Source organism: Bos indicus, chromosome 9 (assembly GCF_029378745.1).
Source record: "Bos indicus isolate NIAB-ARS_2022 breed Sahiwal x Tharparkar chromosome 9, NIAB-ARS_B.indTharparkar_mat_pri_1.0, whole genome shotgun sequence".
Lineage (NCBI taxonomy): Eukaryota > Metazoa > Chordata > Mammalia > Artiodactyla > Bovidae > Bos > Bos indicus.
In genome coordinates this window covers 74,459,686-74,477,404 of record NC_091768.1, presented here as the reverse complement: position 1 = coordinate 74,477,404, position 17,719 = coordinate 74,459,686, and the positions used below count along the sequence as shown (strand labels likewise).

The 17,719-nt window shown below is 33.1% G+C and overlaps 1 protein-coding gene across 9 annotated transcripts in view; it reads left to right on the top strand.

Moving 5' to 3' along the window:
• BCLAF1 (BCL2 associated transcription factor 1) overlaps nt 1-17,717 on the top strand; it is a 30,891-nt gene extending 13,174 nt beyond the window's left edge. For 4 of the 9 annotated variants that reach the window (XM_070796238.1, XM_070796233.1, XM_070796237.1 and 1 more), the window contains exons 6-13: nt 105-274; nt 2,602-2,707; nt 3,749-3,833; nt 6,237-6,412; nt 7,538-7,718; nt 8,781-8,927; nt 14,744-14,956; nt 15,118-17,717. In XM_070796238.1, the coding sequence (XP_070652339.1) occupies nt 105-274; nt 2,602-2,707; nt 3,749-3,833; nt 6,237-6,412; nt 7,538-7,718; nt 8,781-8,927; nt 14,744-14,956; nt 15,118-15,123 (1,084 nt within the window). In that variant the 3' untranslated portion in view covers nt 15,124-17,717. Of the gene's footprint in view, nt 1-104; nt 275-2,601; nt 2,708-3,748; nt 3,834-6,236; nt 6,413-6,545; nt 6,708-7,537; nt 7,719-8,780; nt 8,928-14,743; nt 14,957-15,117 lie in introns of those variants that run through there. The other 5 variants (XM_070796240.1, XM_070796236.1, XM_070796239.1 and 2 more) reach the window with 2 other exon arrangements.
• The last annotated feature ends 2 nt before the right edge of the window (nt 17,718-17,719 follow it).

The window sequence follows — 17,719 nt, the reverse complement described above, 5'->3', positions numbered from 1 at the left end:
AATCCAGTTAATTATCTTATTTTCTGACCATACTTCCCATTTTCATATTCAAACCAATGGTATATTTTGTTTGTATGTGTCTGTCTGTTACCGATATGCTCCAGACCTGCTTCCTTGACTAAAGACAGACTGCTTGCTAGTACACTTGTCCATTCTGTCAAGAAGGAGCAAGAATTCCGATCCATCTTTGACCACATTAAGTTGCCACAGGCCAGCAAAAGCACATCTGAGTCATTTATTCAACACATTGTGTCCTTGGTTCATCATGTTAAAGGTATGTTTAGTATTGTGAATTATATTTTTCTTGCAAGTAAAAAAAAATTAACAGCTATGCATAATAATAATGCACCCTAGGGCTCTATGTAGTCTCTATTAAAATTTTGTATAAATAGCACTTCATAAATGAGATACCAGTCTTGGTAACATTAACACCTATTTAATAAAGTGATTTTTAATAAGTGAAATGTAAGTAAAATTAAAACATACCCTGAAAATCTGTATCATGATAAAAATGATACAGATTTATACAGTGCTGAAAGTCTTTTTGAAATGTGCCATAATACTGTCCTTGAAGTTCAGAGTGCTTGCAGATTATCTTTGATTGCATTCATAAGACCTGTATTAATGTACTCGTGGCATAGATTTATAACAAAGTGGTGCAATGTTGTTACTATTATAAAGAATTTCTTTTTAACCTTTAAAGAAACTTGAAACCAGTGGGAGGGGAAACCAGTGTTTCTGTGTTAATTTTGTATTACTTAATTTGTTATAATATTTTACTTTTTTATATGATAAATCAGAAAACTTTATTAGGATTTTTAAAGGGGGGAAAAAGTTCAAGAAATTTAAAAGTGTGTTAGGTAAGTAGTGATACTGTGAGTAGTGAGTGACTAAGGATAATAATGATGACATTCCTTGAGGTCCTGGGGATGATGAAGGATGTTCTTTTCAACTGAAGTAGTGATACTCTCTTTTCGACAGTGTCTAATTTTAGTTCCAGAGTTACTAATAATTTTCAAAGATTTTAGCTTGCGACTTTTTGGGCAAATAGATGTTATTATTTTATTTTTGTGTTTGAAAGGGAGTTTACCCTGAAGTAGGTTTCTTACCTAGGAATCTCCGTGGCTGTTGCTCTGAAAAGCCGTTTTTGAAAAGTTTGTCTTTGGACCTGAGAACAACTCATAGGTGAAACTTGTCACTCAGGAATTCTTAATGCACTTGATATTTCAAAATAGTGAAGAGTTAATGAATTTCTTTTTTACTGTAATTATTTAAATGTAGTAACAAAAGAGTTTAGCTATTTGGCTATAACTAGGTTTGTGAACCAATTTATGACCATATTACTGTGGTGCATAGAATATGAAACATTAACATTTTTTCTTTTTTCACTTTTTTTTTTTACCTGTCTCTACATTTTACAATTTATTGCTGAATTTTGAGATCAGGTTTTGATAAATTTTTCCTTTTTCCTTTTTTTTTTTTTTTTTTTAAAGAAAAGAACTGTAGTTATGTTTCATTATTGGTATTGTGCAACCGATCTGAACAGCTCTTACTTCATATAGAGCTGAAAATGCCCAGTGATGTTTTCTTTTTCATTGTAACTAGGTCCTGGAATATGTTTTGAAATGGCAAATCCATGTTTCAAAGTAAAATAGCTGTTGAAAGATACAGGCAAAGTTGAATCTTCTGTCTTCCTGGCAAAAATGGCATAAAAACTGAGTTGCTAGCTCAAATTCCTGGGTTTCATGGAATTATGATTGAGGCACTACCCTGGTAGTGGCCATTTCAAGTTTTAATGATTGGTTATGAGACATGTGCTGGATATTGGGCGGTAAGTTGACACAGATGTATGTTGACCTGTTAAGCAGATAGCTTGCTTCGTAATGTAACATTTCATGACTTTATACGTCTTTCTATATTACATCAACAGCATATCTTGAAATGGTTTAAAAAAGAATTGGTGTTGATATTACTAATTTTAAAATTGTTAAAAGACAAGACAGTAATATCAAATGTACTGTCAGGTTTGCCAAGATGCCAGATTTTTGGAGTAATTAGTATTAATTGATGTAAAAAATATTTTTCCAATTGAAGTGCCAGTATTCAGTTTCTTAAATCCAGTTTTTGTTAACAACATAGTTCTTGCCAAAATAATTTTATTAGTTTATTAAAACAAGCTTTGCAAGTTATTTTAGTATTTTCATTTTCTGCAAATGATTACTTGAAGTTAACTTCATTGGTTCATATTGGCAAGGCTTAAGGACATTGACATATTATTGTTGCTTTTTGTTTTATTTGAGGAAGTGTAGTACGTTATTGAAATGGAATTAGAAAGAGACTCTTGATTTAGTATATTTATTGTTCTTGGATTATATGTAATATTGACAGAGACCTGTGAGGAACTTTGCATCAGTTACCTGTTGAGGTACAAGAAGTTACGTGGGACAGGGTAGGAGTTCTTTGTAACACTTGATTCTCTTCTACTAGGTTTCTTGAGTATTTTTATTTTCTATTCACCTGCTACATGCCCTTCTGTCACAATTGAAAATTCCTCTTAAGGTAAAGGTAACTAATTGGGCAGTGTTTCTCCTAAATCAACAGAGCAATACTTCAAATCATCTTCAATGACCCTAAACGAGAGGTTCACTTCGTATCAGAAAGCCACTGAAGAACATAGTGCCAGGCAAAAGAGCCCTGAGATACACAGGTATGTATACCGGGCATGTAAAAATGTTGTTTTGATAGGAAGACACTGTTAAACAAGTTCATGTTGAAGCTATAGATAAGATACATGAAACTATATGGGTATCATGACTCAAATGAAAGTTTTCAGTTTACCATTTCTTTTTAATTTTCAGTATATTTGGTTAAAACTGGTTGTTAGAACTTAAAATACTCACTCTTATCACTTCCCAGTTTGGAATTAAATAGTTACCAGTTTGTCTTTTGGGAGGGGGTTGGATGCCTAGAGTAAGTAACCCTTGAATTTTATTCACTTTGAGTAAGTTTGTAAAATAAAAATGCTTCGTGAGATAGAATTGTTCCTTGTGAAAAGATCGTGAATTTGAAGTCAGATAGTTATTTTCAGTTCCTTGCTCTCACTTAATTGCATTGTGATAAAAAAGTTATTTAATCTCTGAATGTTTTTTTTCCATCTACAAATAAGAAAAACAAATAAAATATCCTGTTTTGCAGGATGATGTTGACAGTTAGTATTAATTGTAAAGTACCTAATTCAGTGCTTAATACGTAGTAGGTATGGTTTTGGTGGTCACTGCTGAAGAGGCACTGAGAAGATTCAACTGACAGTAGCTTAAGAACTCAAGGAGAGGCACAGAATAAAACTAAAGATACTGAATATGTAAAAATATTGGAGATAACTTAAGAACAAATAATCCTATTTGTGTATTTATTGATACTGATGTATTATAATTATATGCTGATACTTAAATGATAATTTTAATCAAAAAAGTTTTTTCTTTTTTGATGATTAAAGTAAGCTTGATATCTTAAAAGATCAGGCTTCATTTGTTTATAAATAATTGGAGGCATTTTAATTTATTTTTAATAAATACAGTTTTTATTTCTTAATTATCTATTAAGAATTAGATTAATAATCTTGCTATACTAAATTTAGTCAACTGGGAGGGAAAATACTGGTATTCCCTTTACAAAAATGGAAAAATTTTAGGAATTTGTAGAATCATAAAATTAATGTGACTACAAATAGACTTTATTTTACATTAAGGAGAATTGACATCTCTCCAAGTGCCCTGAGGAAGCATACCCGTTTAGCAGGGGAAGAGAGAGTTTTTAAAGAAGAAAATCAAAAGGTATGTTTTGAATGCACTTTTTCTTTTCCAAGTTAACTTCTGGTTCATTAATGCTATTGTTCTAATAAGCAGTTTATTTAGGCAAAATGTTTATAGACATCATCTATTTATAACTTGTAAATAGATATATTTTTATATATATATATCTGTGTTAGTGTGTATGTAGTGTTTCATCCTAGAAAAAAATTAAGCTCACCCTTTACTATATGTTAAACTAAGAATAATTAATTTAAATGCTAATGAAAAAAAAGTATTTCTAAGCAAAAGGCAAAGAATCAGTGAGTAGACAGGAAAATTATAATAGGAAAGATACACATTATATAAAGTTTTCTGTTAGAGGTGAAATGGGTGATCCAGAATAAATATTCCTTGATTTATGTGTGCCTAAATTAATATCTTTAGGTTCTTCAAAGAGAGAACGAGAAGTAATCGCCATGCTACTGGGTTTTTGATCTGGACTAAGAAATAAGCATTCTAAGAACTGGTTTACAAATGAACACTTGGAATAAAAACTGTGTTACCATTGGAATATTTGTAGATTTGGGGGAAGAATGCTTTTAAACTTCAGAAAGGAGTCTGAATGACTGGCATTGGGGTCGGGGGACTTTTAAGAATGGAATTCAGTCATTAAGGGGACTCTGTTTAATTGACAATTTGATATTTCCTAGGTAGATTAGTCTATATGACAGGCCATAAAATTCTAGTTGAAATGTGGAGCAGGGTTAAAAGAGAGCAACTGTCTTGTAATGAGAAAGTTAGGGAACGGGTATTACTTGGTTCCAGTCGTGGCCATTACTGATACTATCTTGATAATAGGAACGTGATTAGCTTTTTGGATGTTGGTTTTCTGATAAGAAAAATGAGAATACATCTGTTTTGCAGAGTTGAATAACTGGGCTGTTATGATAACATTGGCACTTTATTACTAGAAACTATTACTAAGGCTTTCATTTATAAGCTTTTTAATTAGGCATGCTATTAATTTATTAAATAAGAAATTTAGAGCTTAGAAAGTGCTTTCTTTGCGTGGGGCACATTGATTTTGGTAAAGCAGATTCTGAGAAGTGAATGCTAATTTTGGCTTTTATTTTCAATGTCTTAGGTTCAATGTTGATTAATTTTGTTTTGTCCACAATTTAGTCTATTCTTGTACTCTTGACAGAGTGAGTGTCTTTCTTCTGTCTTCATTATTCAGACCAGATTTTGATCTAGAGGAGAGAAAATAGTGATAACTAATGGAAGGATAAGAGGAAAAGACATTGCTTTTTATCTTTTATCTTCCTATCTGAATGAACAATTAACATACATGTAGTAGTGTGTAGTTTACATATATAGTTTGGTGTTTACAAAGTACTTCCACCTATACTGTTACCCATGGGCTTGGCAATAGCATATTACTAGGTGAATAGGAAAGTTTTTGCTCTTGATTAGATATTCTCATAACTGTGGGAGCAAATAGGTGAGTAGTTGATACCATTTGGACATATACTTCCAGTTTTAGGAATGTTTATGAACATTGTAGCTAGACTTCCCAGAGTAAGTACTTCGTATTGTTGAATACTAGCAAGGATGTCCACATTGCTTAGCATCTTACTGATGTATAATTTTTCTTCATTCCTAGATGCCTCTTTCCATCTTCCTAAATTATATAGTATTTGAAAAAGCAATGGAACAAGAAGGAGGTGAATTGTGACCCAGTTAAACTAATGTCCGTTGCAATACCTGAATTGAGAAAGGGCAGTATATGGCCCAGATACTGAGTACAGGATTGGGAATGAATCTTTCTGGCTTTGTTTCTACCCTTGTTCAACCTCAGTTGGTTTCATTAATCATATTATGTTTGCATGTTATGGAAAATACAGAATATTTAACTTTTAAAGTGATTTTTATTGGGTTGGTCAACTAATTTGGGAAGAACTTGATGATAATGAGGCTTAAATAATGAGAACCATTTACTTTAGGATCCCTTAACTTTACTGTCAGATGGCTATACCCACAACTGAGTATAATCTCCATCATTGTTAAAGTATATAAAAAGCTGTTTCAAAAGATGAGGGATAATTAACGAGGATGTACCGAGTGGAAAAATAATTATATCATTTTACTATATGAAAGTTTATTATGGATTGCTTTGAACAGAAACCTATGACATTTTGAAGACAATTAGCTTTTAATTACTTCTCCAGTCCTGTTGTACTTGTGTTCACAAGTGTTTAGTGAAAACAGCAAGTACGTTTTTAAACAAAAACTTAAGTATGGAAGTAGTATGTTATATTCATTCTTTTCTGCTACTAAAAATGCCAGCTTAGAAACTGGCAAAAAAAATTGGTATTTTATATATATATTTCTTTTTTTTTCCGTATAGTTTCCCTGAAATCTGTATTTTACATCTGTCTTTTATAGGGAGATAAAAAATTAAGATGTGATTCTGCTGATCTTCGGCATGACATAGATCGTCGGAGAAAAGAAAGAAGTAAAGAACGGGGGGATTCCAAGGGCTCCAGGGAATCCAGTGGATCAAGAAAGCAGGAAAAAACTCCAAAAGATTACAAGGAATACAAATCTTACAAAGATGACAGGTAATTGTTAAAACTGTCGGAGTTAGGTTTTAGCTTCTAATTAGCCTTTAATAATTGTCAGCTTAATTGCTTTCAATTTTGACTGTGTAATCGAATGTTTAAATTTAAACAATTAAAATTATTTGTTTTACAGCAAAAATGTATTTGTCTTTTACACGGCTTATGGTGGATGAGGACAAAAACTTTGGAATAGCAAGCTAACACTGAAAAAAAAATGACAAATTAATGTGTCCTATTATCCAGGCTACATCAGGAGGTTGGACTTCAATGCAGTGCATTTCTAGAAACAGTTTGTGTAAGAACTTTGGTTCGTTATGCTTGATTCCGCACTTTTTCAACTCATAACACCCAGAGTACAAGAATTTTAAACTGATGTCTAGTGGTTTAACATGGGAGAGATGGGGGGAGGAAGGACTAGTTTTTTTGAAATAGCAATGTGTATTAGGCTTTCAAAGTAATGTTTCCATGGATACTGTTAGAAGTGGTAAGAGTTATCGCAGGTATGACCTTTTCGGGTATTGCAGTAGAATCATGTATTGATCATGATAGAGTCAAGTAAATATTAGGAATACTAAGTATCATAGATAATTGTTTTTCTTGCTGTTCATTAGGTGAATGGTGGTAATTTTACTCGTGTTTTTTAATTTATAATTAATTTTAATTTACTGGTATTTATAATGTCATATGCCTTTTATTTCAATAATGGAGTTATGGCCCAATCTGTATCAACTGTTTTCACCTAGGGTTGTACAAACTGCAGTCATTTTGAAACATGGCCTTAAGGACATTCATACTTTTTCCTACTCTTCCCTTCCTTTCCTTTAAAAAAAAAAAAAAATGTTAAAAGTGTTGAACTGAACTTTATATTCTTGAAGTTTCCAGACTGCTAGTTTCTAACTGGCAGGTCATAGCATGTTTTCCAGTAGTGATATAAAACAAATATTGGAGGAGAATGGAAACAGACTATGTCAAAGTTGAACACCCAATCATTTTAGTTTCATGATAATTTTAATAGGGGATAGTTTCTTTGACTTGAAAAATATCCCTCTTATTGTAAGATACAGCAGGGTCTTTCTTAATCTTTTTTTAAAATAGCACATTTTTCTTGTTTCTTTTATTTTTCAGTAAACATAAAAGTAGAGAGCAAGATCATTCTCGATCTTCATCCTCTTCAGCATCACCTTCTTCTCCTAGTTCTCGAGAAGAAAAGGAGAGTAAGAAGGAAAGAGAAGAAGAATTTAAAACTCACCATGAACTGAAAGAATACTCAGGCTTTGCAGGAGTTAGCCGACCACGAGGAACCTTTGTAAGTAATAAAATTATTTTCTGTCTTTGATAGAACTTTACTTTAGAGCACTGTACATAAGGAAAGTAAGATACCTGATTTAGTCATTGTTGTGTGAGCCATTACTCCTGTAGTCTTTAAAATGGTATTTGATATATCTTTATTAAGAAATGCCATTTGGGAGAGTGAGGAGGAGCTGGAGCTGGGATGATAACCTCCTTTGTATAGAAAGTAAAAAATCCATGTTTTTGCCTGATTTTGAAAATATGCCATTTTGAGATTTAGAAGCATCTGTATAACTTATTAACTTTGGAATCAGTAACTGTACATAGTGCTTAGAGACCCAAGAGTCAAGGAAAGTTAATGATTTAGATCCATTTCTTTAATCACTTTTTTATTAATAAGAACATGTCTTGAAACAAAAAAATCCGTTTGTATTAACTTTTCATTTTTGCCTATTCAAGTTCTTTTTTATATGTGTGTCAGTCATAGAAATTACATGACTTTTTATCCTACCTAGTATATATATATTATTATTCCCATGTTTCCATAAATTCTTATAATTGTAAATTTAATGACTTCATAGTAGTGCATCTTCTTGACTCTTTAATTTCTAGGTTCAGATTTCTAACTTGAGCTAGTATCCAGTTAGTTGTTAGTAGGGTTTATTAGATTATTTGGGAAAGAGAAGAGCTTTGCCCATATGGTGATAGGTGTAGTTAACACTTAGGACTCCTGTGTAATTCAAAGAAATTAGACAAATCTTTTGGCTAGTAAAAGGGAAAAAACCAACTTCTTAAAGTTTAAACTATTTAAAAATTTTAGTTCAGGCCATGAAAGAAAGTGTAGTGTTCTGACAACCTAGGTTGACTGTGCATTTCTTCTTAACCTATTCAGCTTTCAATAGGCAGAATTTTTTCCCTCCTTACTAGTATAAAATGGCCACCTTTTCCATCCTCAGTGGCTGTGAAGTTGAGATTTAGGGAAGAAATTAGGGAATGTTTTTTGTTACTGCAGTAAAATTAGAGTTTGCATGTAACTTAATACCTTTTGATTTCATTACTAAACAACTTTGTTAATCAGTTTCGAATTAGAGGCAGAGGAAGAGCCAGAGGAGTTTTTGCTGGGACAAATACTGGTCCAAACAACTCAAATACTACTTTTCAAAAGAGACCGAAGGAAGAGGAATGGGATCCAGAATATACCCCAAAGAGCAAGAAGTACTTCTTGGTGGGTGTTAGAAATCTCTGTTTATTTGGTTTGCATTAATTTTCAAAGCATACTGGGTGAATACATTTGAGTACAGGCATCCACTACTATGAGAAGTTTTTACTATAATATAGGAAACTTTTAAAATAAATCATTACCCAGATGATTTGAAGTTTTGAACATGTGGGTCCCTTTAGTCCTGTTTATACCTTATTGATATTACCTATGGACTGGTCAGGGTAAAGTAAAAATATACCTGATTTGATAGTCACATTCAGAGAAGAACATTAAACTACTTCATATCTGTCTATAAGACGGTCAAGTTAAGAAGGTAAATCATTAAGATTTCCCTTTCATCACTACAGCTGTTTGTTTAATTGAAAGACAAGGAGAAGAATTCTTCCACAGCACATGTATTTAAGGTTTTCAGGAGGTTGTTAACTTTTATTGGAGTAAAAGGAAGATGAAAAATTACATTATGGAAAAATTGCTAGGTACACATTAGTTTGATGCTTCCTTGTGATGCTCTTCTCTCTGAAGTAGTTTGTAAGGGATGAAGCTAGAGGAGGTGGGTCCTGAAAGATTCTCTAAGTAATGATGGAAATTTTTTGCACTTGGCATGGGAGAAGAGGGTTTATCTTCCATTATAGAAACTTAAGGAAATACCAAAACTATTAACAGAATATTCATTTTTGTCATAGCTTTTCAGGGAAGTCACGTTTTAGAGATTATTTCTGAAGACTAGTTGTTTTGTTGAAGCAAGGAGGAAAATAGTGCTGAGTTTTAGAAAAGTGTCTTTTATTTGACTTTTTATGAGTATATTTGAATAAAGCTGAATGTCCGAGCCATCTGCCATGGTAGACTATATAGCTGTATTCTGAACTAGATATATATTTTGGTTGAAGAATGGGCATTGTAGGTGTTTCAAAAATTAATTTCCATTTGCCTCTTTTTTGGAGTACTTTAATGACCAAGAGTCTGGAAAAGTTAAATTTTTACAGAGTGCATTATGCGTAATGTTTCCACAATCTGTGCTTCTTTGAGGAGAAATTTATGCTTGACTTGACAATTTCTGGAAAGTGAAAGGTGTTTTATTGAGTTACAGAAAGTTTAAAAGATACATTTCATTTTTAATATAGGAATTTATGAATTAATACACTGCTGTTTATGCTATGGATGGAAAGATACATAGGATTTCAATTCTTGGTTTAAGAGACTGGTAAAGGGGAACATTCTAAATACATACTGTGGATGTCCTCCCGAGGAAGAGTGGATTATTGCAAAGGAGATACTGATTAAGAGAGACTTTGTAGAGGAGTTTGGATTGAATCTTAAGCTTAAAAGATGAGCAGGTGTGCTGTAAAAAAGCAGGAGTGAAACATCCTAATATAGAGAACTCCAGTACTCACATGGCTAGATGATTGGTATAAGTTTGGGAAAATTAAGAAGCAGGAGCCAAATTGTGGAAGACAGTAATACTTGAGTAAATTTGGATGTTAAGCAGAGTTTGAAAAACGCGGCTGTGACAAACAGATCTGAGAAATAATTGAGTGTCTAAGGGACTAGTTTTGAAAAATGTTAAAGCCACATTTATGAAGGCTTATTCAGGGACCCTCTAGTTTGGTGTTGGTAGTGAGAAGAAAGGATATTGCAAGCACAGGGAATACAGAGGAAAGCAGCTCATTTGAGGTGAAGGTTAAGTTCTGTTATGGAAGTGCCCAAGACATAATAAGTGGAAATGTGCAGTAGGTAGTTGCTAATGCAGATCTAGAGAGAAAAAAACCTAGGTGCCATCGTACAGTCACAGAACCACAGTAATATCACCCAGTCAGAAGAGAAGAGATTAAAAGGCCAACCTTTCAAAGGTGTGAATGAGGAGCAAGTGCTTGTAAAAATGCCAGACAATAAAACAAGTGTAAAAGCACAAAAAGTTAAGGAAATGAGAGGTGAACAAGTTAAATAATTGTTTAACACTTTAAACATTTTGCAAATATTTAATTTGGTGGCTCAGAGGATAAAGAATCTGTCTACAGTTCATGAGACCCCGGTTTGATCCCTGGGTTGGGAAGATTCCCTGGAGAAGGGAATGACTACCCACTCAGTATTCTTGCCTGAAGAGTCCCATGGACGAAGAAGCCTGGTGGGCTACAGTCCATGGGGTTGCAAAGACACGACTGAGTGACTAACACTTTCACTTTTCTATGATATTCTTTCTAGTATCATAGTTTTTGTCTTAAATTGGGACATAATTATTTTTGATTAGCATATAATTAGGCTTTAGTTACACTAATCAAGAATTTAACATTCTACATGTTGCTGTTCTGGACTATATTTTAAAATCTTCATTTCTGTATAAGACATACGTGTGTATTTGTCACAGGCTAGTGCTCACTAGAAGTATAATTAATGTCACATTTCTTCTTATATATAACTCAGTTCCCCAAATTAATTATTTTGGTTGTTAATTAATGAGCCCTTGGAATGATAGCTTTGGTTTCTCCATGTGTATTTATGGATAGTCTGTAAAGGTATTTTTCAGTGATGAGACTATAAATACAAAAATTTTTTTTAATTCAGAATGAATGAAGTTGAAAGCTATAGATTGCTCTAGGTTTTTTTCAGAATAATTAATAAGCATGGACATTCTGTCCATAGTAATGAAACATTTAATACTTAGTAATAATAATGGATAACATTTATTGAGCATTTTGTTCAGCACCATTCTTAGTGTTTTGAACTGAAAGTGAAAGTCGCTCAGTTTATTTTCATGCTTGTAAAGTCATTTTGAGGTAGGACCATTATTCAGTTTCTATAGATGAAAAACACAGAGGTACAGAGATTGAGCAGCTTGACCAAAGGTACTTAGCCAGAGAGAGTGGGGTTAGGATTTGAACCCATGTCTTGGGGTCCAAAGGTTCTTAACAGCATGTATCATTTTTCCTCCAGTACTTGGTAACAGTTATTGCATTCTTATCTGAAATTTCCCTTCTCTAAACTTTGAGTTATGCAAAGATAAGATAATGTTTTCAATAATAAATATTTCAGGAAAGATAGTAGACTTTAGAACCTGAGATTCTCTGGAGGGATTGAGAGTATTTGTAAAGAGTTTGACCAAATAGGAAAGTACTGAAATGGGTAAGTTCCCCATGTTACTGTCATCTGAGGAAGAGAAAATTCCTTGTGGAGACAGAGATTTAGATTGGAGCTTTAGTAAATTAACTCTCTTGAAACTCGATCATTCTGTAGAGAAGAGAAGACAATTCAGAAGATTTTGGTTCTAATATGGCCTCCTTTGTTAACATTTTTTTCAAACTGGAATTTTCCTTTAATAATTTTACTTATTTTTGACTATTCTGTGTCTTCATTGCTGCTCATGCTTTTTCTCTAGTTGTAATGTTCAGACTTTTCATTGCAGTGGCTTCTCTTGTTGCAGACCATGGTTTCTAGGGCCGGTGAGCTCAGTAGATGTGGTTTCTGGGCTCTACTACACAGGCTTACTAGTTGTGATGCACGAGCTTAGTTGGCCATGACACTTGGGATCATCCTGAGTTGGGGATCAAACCTGTGTCTCCTGCATTGGCAGGTGGATTCTTTACCATTGAGCCACCAGGGAAGGCCTCTGTTAACATATTTTTGATTATATATTATAAATATCTCATATCCCCTTTATCTTCTATAAAGTAGTTAATGTTAATTAGTCTACAGTAAGACTGAAATCTTAGATATAAGAATTTGAGGATTAAGACTCAGTATGCTTTAGGGACTTCCCTGGTGGTCCATTGTTAAGACTGTGCCTCCACTGTAGAGGGCATGGGTTCCATCCCTAATCGGGGAACCAATATTCTGCATGCCACTTGTCCAAAAAAGGAAAAGAACTAGTATGCTTAGCATTAAAATGTCACTTCGGTAGCTGCTGGGATATCCTTTGAGAAACAAAGGATATGTTGTGATGATGTAGCTGTTTAGTTTCAGATTATTGTGTAAGATGATTGTATAGTTAAAAGTAATTGCTAGTCTAACTCTAGTGTCTAGCTTTGTTACTGCTTTTCCTGTTTTAGCTCTTGGCTACCTCATTTAGTAGTCATTTACTGTTACCATGACTCCTGGGAAGCTTACTCTGAGGATGATGAGCATAAGGGGCATTGGAAAAGATTGGCTCTGTGGCTTTGGGCAAGTTACTCAGTTTCTCTGTCCCTCGATTTCTTTATTCCTAAAATGGAGTTAGTATTTTACAGTTGTTGTGAGGATTAGATGAGTTAGTATATAGAAAATGCTGAGACCAGTGCCTCATCCTTAGAAATAAGCACCATGTAAGCATTATTACCACCACCTTTGATTGAGTGCCTGTCTGTCAGGCACTGGGCTGGGCACTTTTTACAAATCATTTGTGTTCCTTTAAGACTATCTTTGTTTTTTTTTTAAGTGAGGAAGTAAAGTTCACTCAGTTTCTGTTAAGATTTAAATCCATACCTCTTGCTTCAAAACCCATTTGCTTCTTCCTACAAATTCATGGAATACTGTGTAAACATCACAAATGAAAAGCATAAACTATAGAGTTGTGATGATAACAAAAAGGAGCTTGAAATTACATCATTGTATGTACGTATTATTTTGAGTGGCAGACTATTTTAAAATAATTTATTTGGGATTTACAGTTAAACTTTGACGTACTGGAATGGTACATTTTTGATAGTTCCTAAGTTCATTCTTTGGTCATCTCACTGGTTTGATAAAGCTAGATTATTAGAAAAGAAATTGGTGAGGGCTCTTTTCACACTGTCTGTTAATTACATGTGTGAACTTTTTAAGTCAGGTAGGAGGGTGAGCTGTATTATGTGAATATGCACAAAGGCACATTCTTTGTTTTGAAAAGGTGCTTAGTTATGTATTATTTTTTAAAAGTTTAGTGACTTTGGGACAGTTGGTCAGTATCAGTACTCCATAAGTTAGGCAGCTATGTTTGTATTATACCTGTTGTCTCATAAAGGGGCATCATTCCCATTTTTTGTAGGTACAAACTTAAAAAGTTTGTTTGAGATGGGCAGCAGTTACATTACAGGAGAACTTCTCATTTTTTGTTTTGTTCTTTGGGATGTAATACTCATCTACTTGTACACAAAGCCAAGTACTTTTCACTTTTTCAGATTGTTTAGGTTAATGGGATAATTTGTAATTTGGGGAACAATCTATTTGGATGCAGTTAATAAAAAATTAAAGTTGGGATGTAATAGCTGCAGAATTTTAGGTTAGTGAACAAGAAATAAGTTGCGGTATTACCCTAGGGATCATGCCATCCTGATTTGGCTTGTGCCCTTGCCAAGAAGATTAATATGTAATACACATTAATTTAGATTTATCTCAGTAGGATTTTTAAAAGTCTGTATCTGTATGTAAAAGATACTTCTTACCACCTATTTTATTTACTAAATGTTATTGATAATGTTGTAATGACATTTTTATACTTTGTTACGTATTTGTGACGGGTAATTTTTTTGGGAAAATATCAGTTACATTATCTCATTTATGCATAGTAGATTGAAATAATGGAAAGCAGAACAATAAAAATTTTGATAATTGGCAGTAATTTAGCAGTTGAGATTCTTCAGTAAACTGTCTGGGCAGCTCTCAAATGCTTGGGTTACTAAGCATGTAATTATTTACTTTCATGATGCAGCATGTTTTTGTTGAAAAGTTCAGTTTTATTGGTTTTGTGTATTTTAGAACAGTACCCACCTCATATACCCAATTTTCAGAAGATTTATACAATAACACTATTGGGGATGTAATTATATTCCTTACAAGAAAGACATTTCTTTCTTTGTTTAACCTTTCTGTAGCATGATGACAGAGATGATGGTGTGGATTATTGGGCCAAAAGAGGAAGAGGTCGTGGTACTTTCCAACGTGGCAGAGGGCGCTTTAACTTCAAAAAGTCAGGTAGCAGTCCAAAGTGGACTCATGACAAATACCAAGGGGACGGGATTGTTGAAGATGAAGAAGAGACCATGGAAAATAATGAAGAAAAGAAGGACAGACGCAAAGAAGAAAAGGTAGAGATTTTCAACTTGTTAGTGGTTCTGATATGTTATTTTGTGTGAGTTTCTTGGGCCAGTTAGTTATTTGATTTTTAGATACAGTGATTATTTTGAATTATTTCACTCTTCATATCTTTGCTAATCTTTATTTTCTTTCTCTCTTTTTTTTTTTTTAGGAATAGGAAATCTGAAGTAAGATTGCAACAGAGAACAGAACTTGCACCCACCATTTTTTTTTACATGATTTTTGTTTTCAAATAAGAATGTAAGCATTTTACTTAAAATTTTACTGTTTGCAAGTAGTCTAGAGAAATTTTGTTTTGAATCTTCAAATATCTTGAAAAATAGTAGACTGTATGTTGAAAATTGTACTGAAATAAAGTAGAAAATTGTTACGTACCATATTTGTAACTATCAACTTTTAAAAAAATATATACTTTTACTGTTTTTGTTACATGCATTGTAATTCTGCTTTGTCTATAAGATATGGTCAAGTACAGCTCTGTGAAAGTTCTGATTCTCTCCCCTCCCTGTTTGTGTTAATGTTTATTCTGAAGTAAACGTTAGCTCTACATACAGATCCCTGAAGAGCAATTGTCTATAGAGACCACACTAATTATTTTAACTGTATACATCTGTTTAACATTCTCCTTAATTCAAACACACTACATTGTAGGGTGACTAATTTTTGAAGTATACCATGGAAAAAGTTGTTATTTTGGTAAACTAAGCTAATTTAACATCTCATCAAATGTTTAAGATGGTAAAAGAAGCTTTGCCAATAGCTCAAAAGTACTAGCTGTTAAAAGTTAAATTGAAAAGTATGAAAAAAATTTTTTCTTAAACTGAAAGCAAGCAGTGGGCTATAAAAAACATTTTTAGGAGCCTTTACCATTTGCATTCAAAATTCAGTGTTCTCTGTTTTCTTTGAAAGTTTGAGTCATGGTCTTAGATATCAGTTCTTTGAGAGAGGAATCTGGTTTGTAATAATACAAACAAAACCCCCATTCCTACGGAACGTCTTACTTAAAAAAGAAAAACAGAACAAAGCCTGTAATTCTGATATTGGTATGGTTATTCTGCAGAATAACTTGATAATGTTAAAAAGATGTGTACCTGACGTCATATCTCACATACTTATTTGAGCTTTTAGACAGCTGAATCACTAGTTCATAGTCTAACTATAAGGAATAATAGGCAAACAGAATATACTGCTCATTAGTAGTATTTTAAGAAACTTGTTTTCCAAATGTCACCAATAAAAAGATTTGACAGGAAGTTTGTCACAGCATTGATCTACCTTGTTTTTTTTCCCCACTATTTCTGTTTCAGTTTGTAAAATGGGTTTTTCTTTTTCTTTCCAAGGGTTCTGTTCTTCAGGAAGATAATCTTTCAAATGTGAATTGCCTTTAATTTATGTTTATGATGATATCTCTTAGAAGGAATGAATATCGGAAATAGTAAAATTTCAGTGCTAAGTCTGCTCTGTGAGCATAATATAAAAGTAGTCAAATTCATTTTGTTAATTCAGCAACTGAATTAGTTGTATTTGTTTGCATTAAAAGATAATGATTATTGTGTTAGTGTAAACAAGCATTTTAAGTGTATGGCTCGTTCATGCTCACTGATGATTTAGGATGCTTCTGGCACCTTGATTGCAGTCAGAGGCATTTACCTAACAGCTATATGAGGGGAAAAATAGAAAAACAAAACTCAACAAATGTGATGTTCATGGCCCTAAGATCCTTAAGCATTGCATGATTTCTCTTACTTTGTTTTTCCGAAATTGAGCAGAAAGGAAACACTGTAAAAACAAATATATGTTGCATTAATCAGGACATAACTAATATTCTCCTAGTCAGCATAGCACGTAATTACCTGCTAAAGCAACATGGATCTGATCTCCAACACAGGAAAATTTTCACCTCCATTTTATTTTATACAAATAAATTTAGCTTTTAACAATTATTATTTGGTTAGATACTGAATCTCTGTACATGACTGTAAATGCGGAGTTTTGCTTTTCCACATAAGAGAAGTGGAAAGGGGAATTTACTGAAAAATTATTTAATAGGGAGTAGGAATAAAGCTACCTAAGGCCTATCAGCAGGTTACAAGTTCAAGTGCATTGCTTTAACCCACATGTACTCATATTTGGTTACTTGTATTAAAATTGAGGGGAAGAGTATCCTATTAGAAAATAGTGGGAAGGGGGATTGTGAAAACACTTCAATAGAATGCCATTGTGGCTGTTATCTTTGTTTTAGAGCCAAGCATATAAAGAAGCCTGTCTTTAAACCACAATTCAACTCTACACTTCATGACATGTTATAAAAGCTGAATGGTTGGTCTTGGTAAGGATATTTGTTTACAAGTGCCAGAAAATAGTAGCTGTTTGATAACCTGCATTAATAGATTTCCTTTTGCCTACAGAAGGAAAATAAAAATAACCAAAGGATATTTCTAGAAAGGATTAAGAAAGCTGTTTAAGAAGGCCATGACTCAGTCCTTAGCTGTGTACACTTTTCAACATCTTAGAAATTTTAATATAAAAAGCATAATTTGTTTTTCCTATTGCAGCCTACTTTTGGGAAGTACTATTTTTCCCTTTTGTCACAGTTAAAATCAAGTGTTGGGAATTCAATTACAATTTGAGTAAAAATATACCCAATAAGAATGAATGTAGATGGCTAAACGATTCTTACTCAGTGTGATGTATAATGCAACAGGGACCCTTGTAAATTGTCATATGCCAATAAAATGTCATAAGTGGTAATA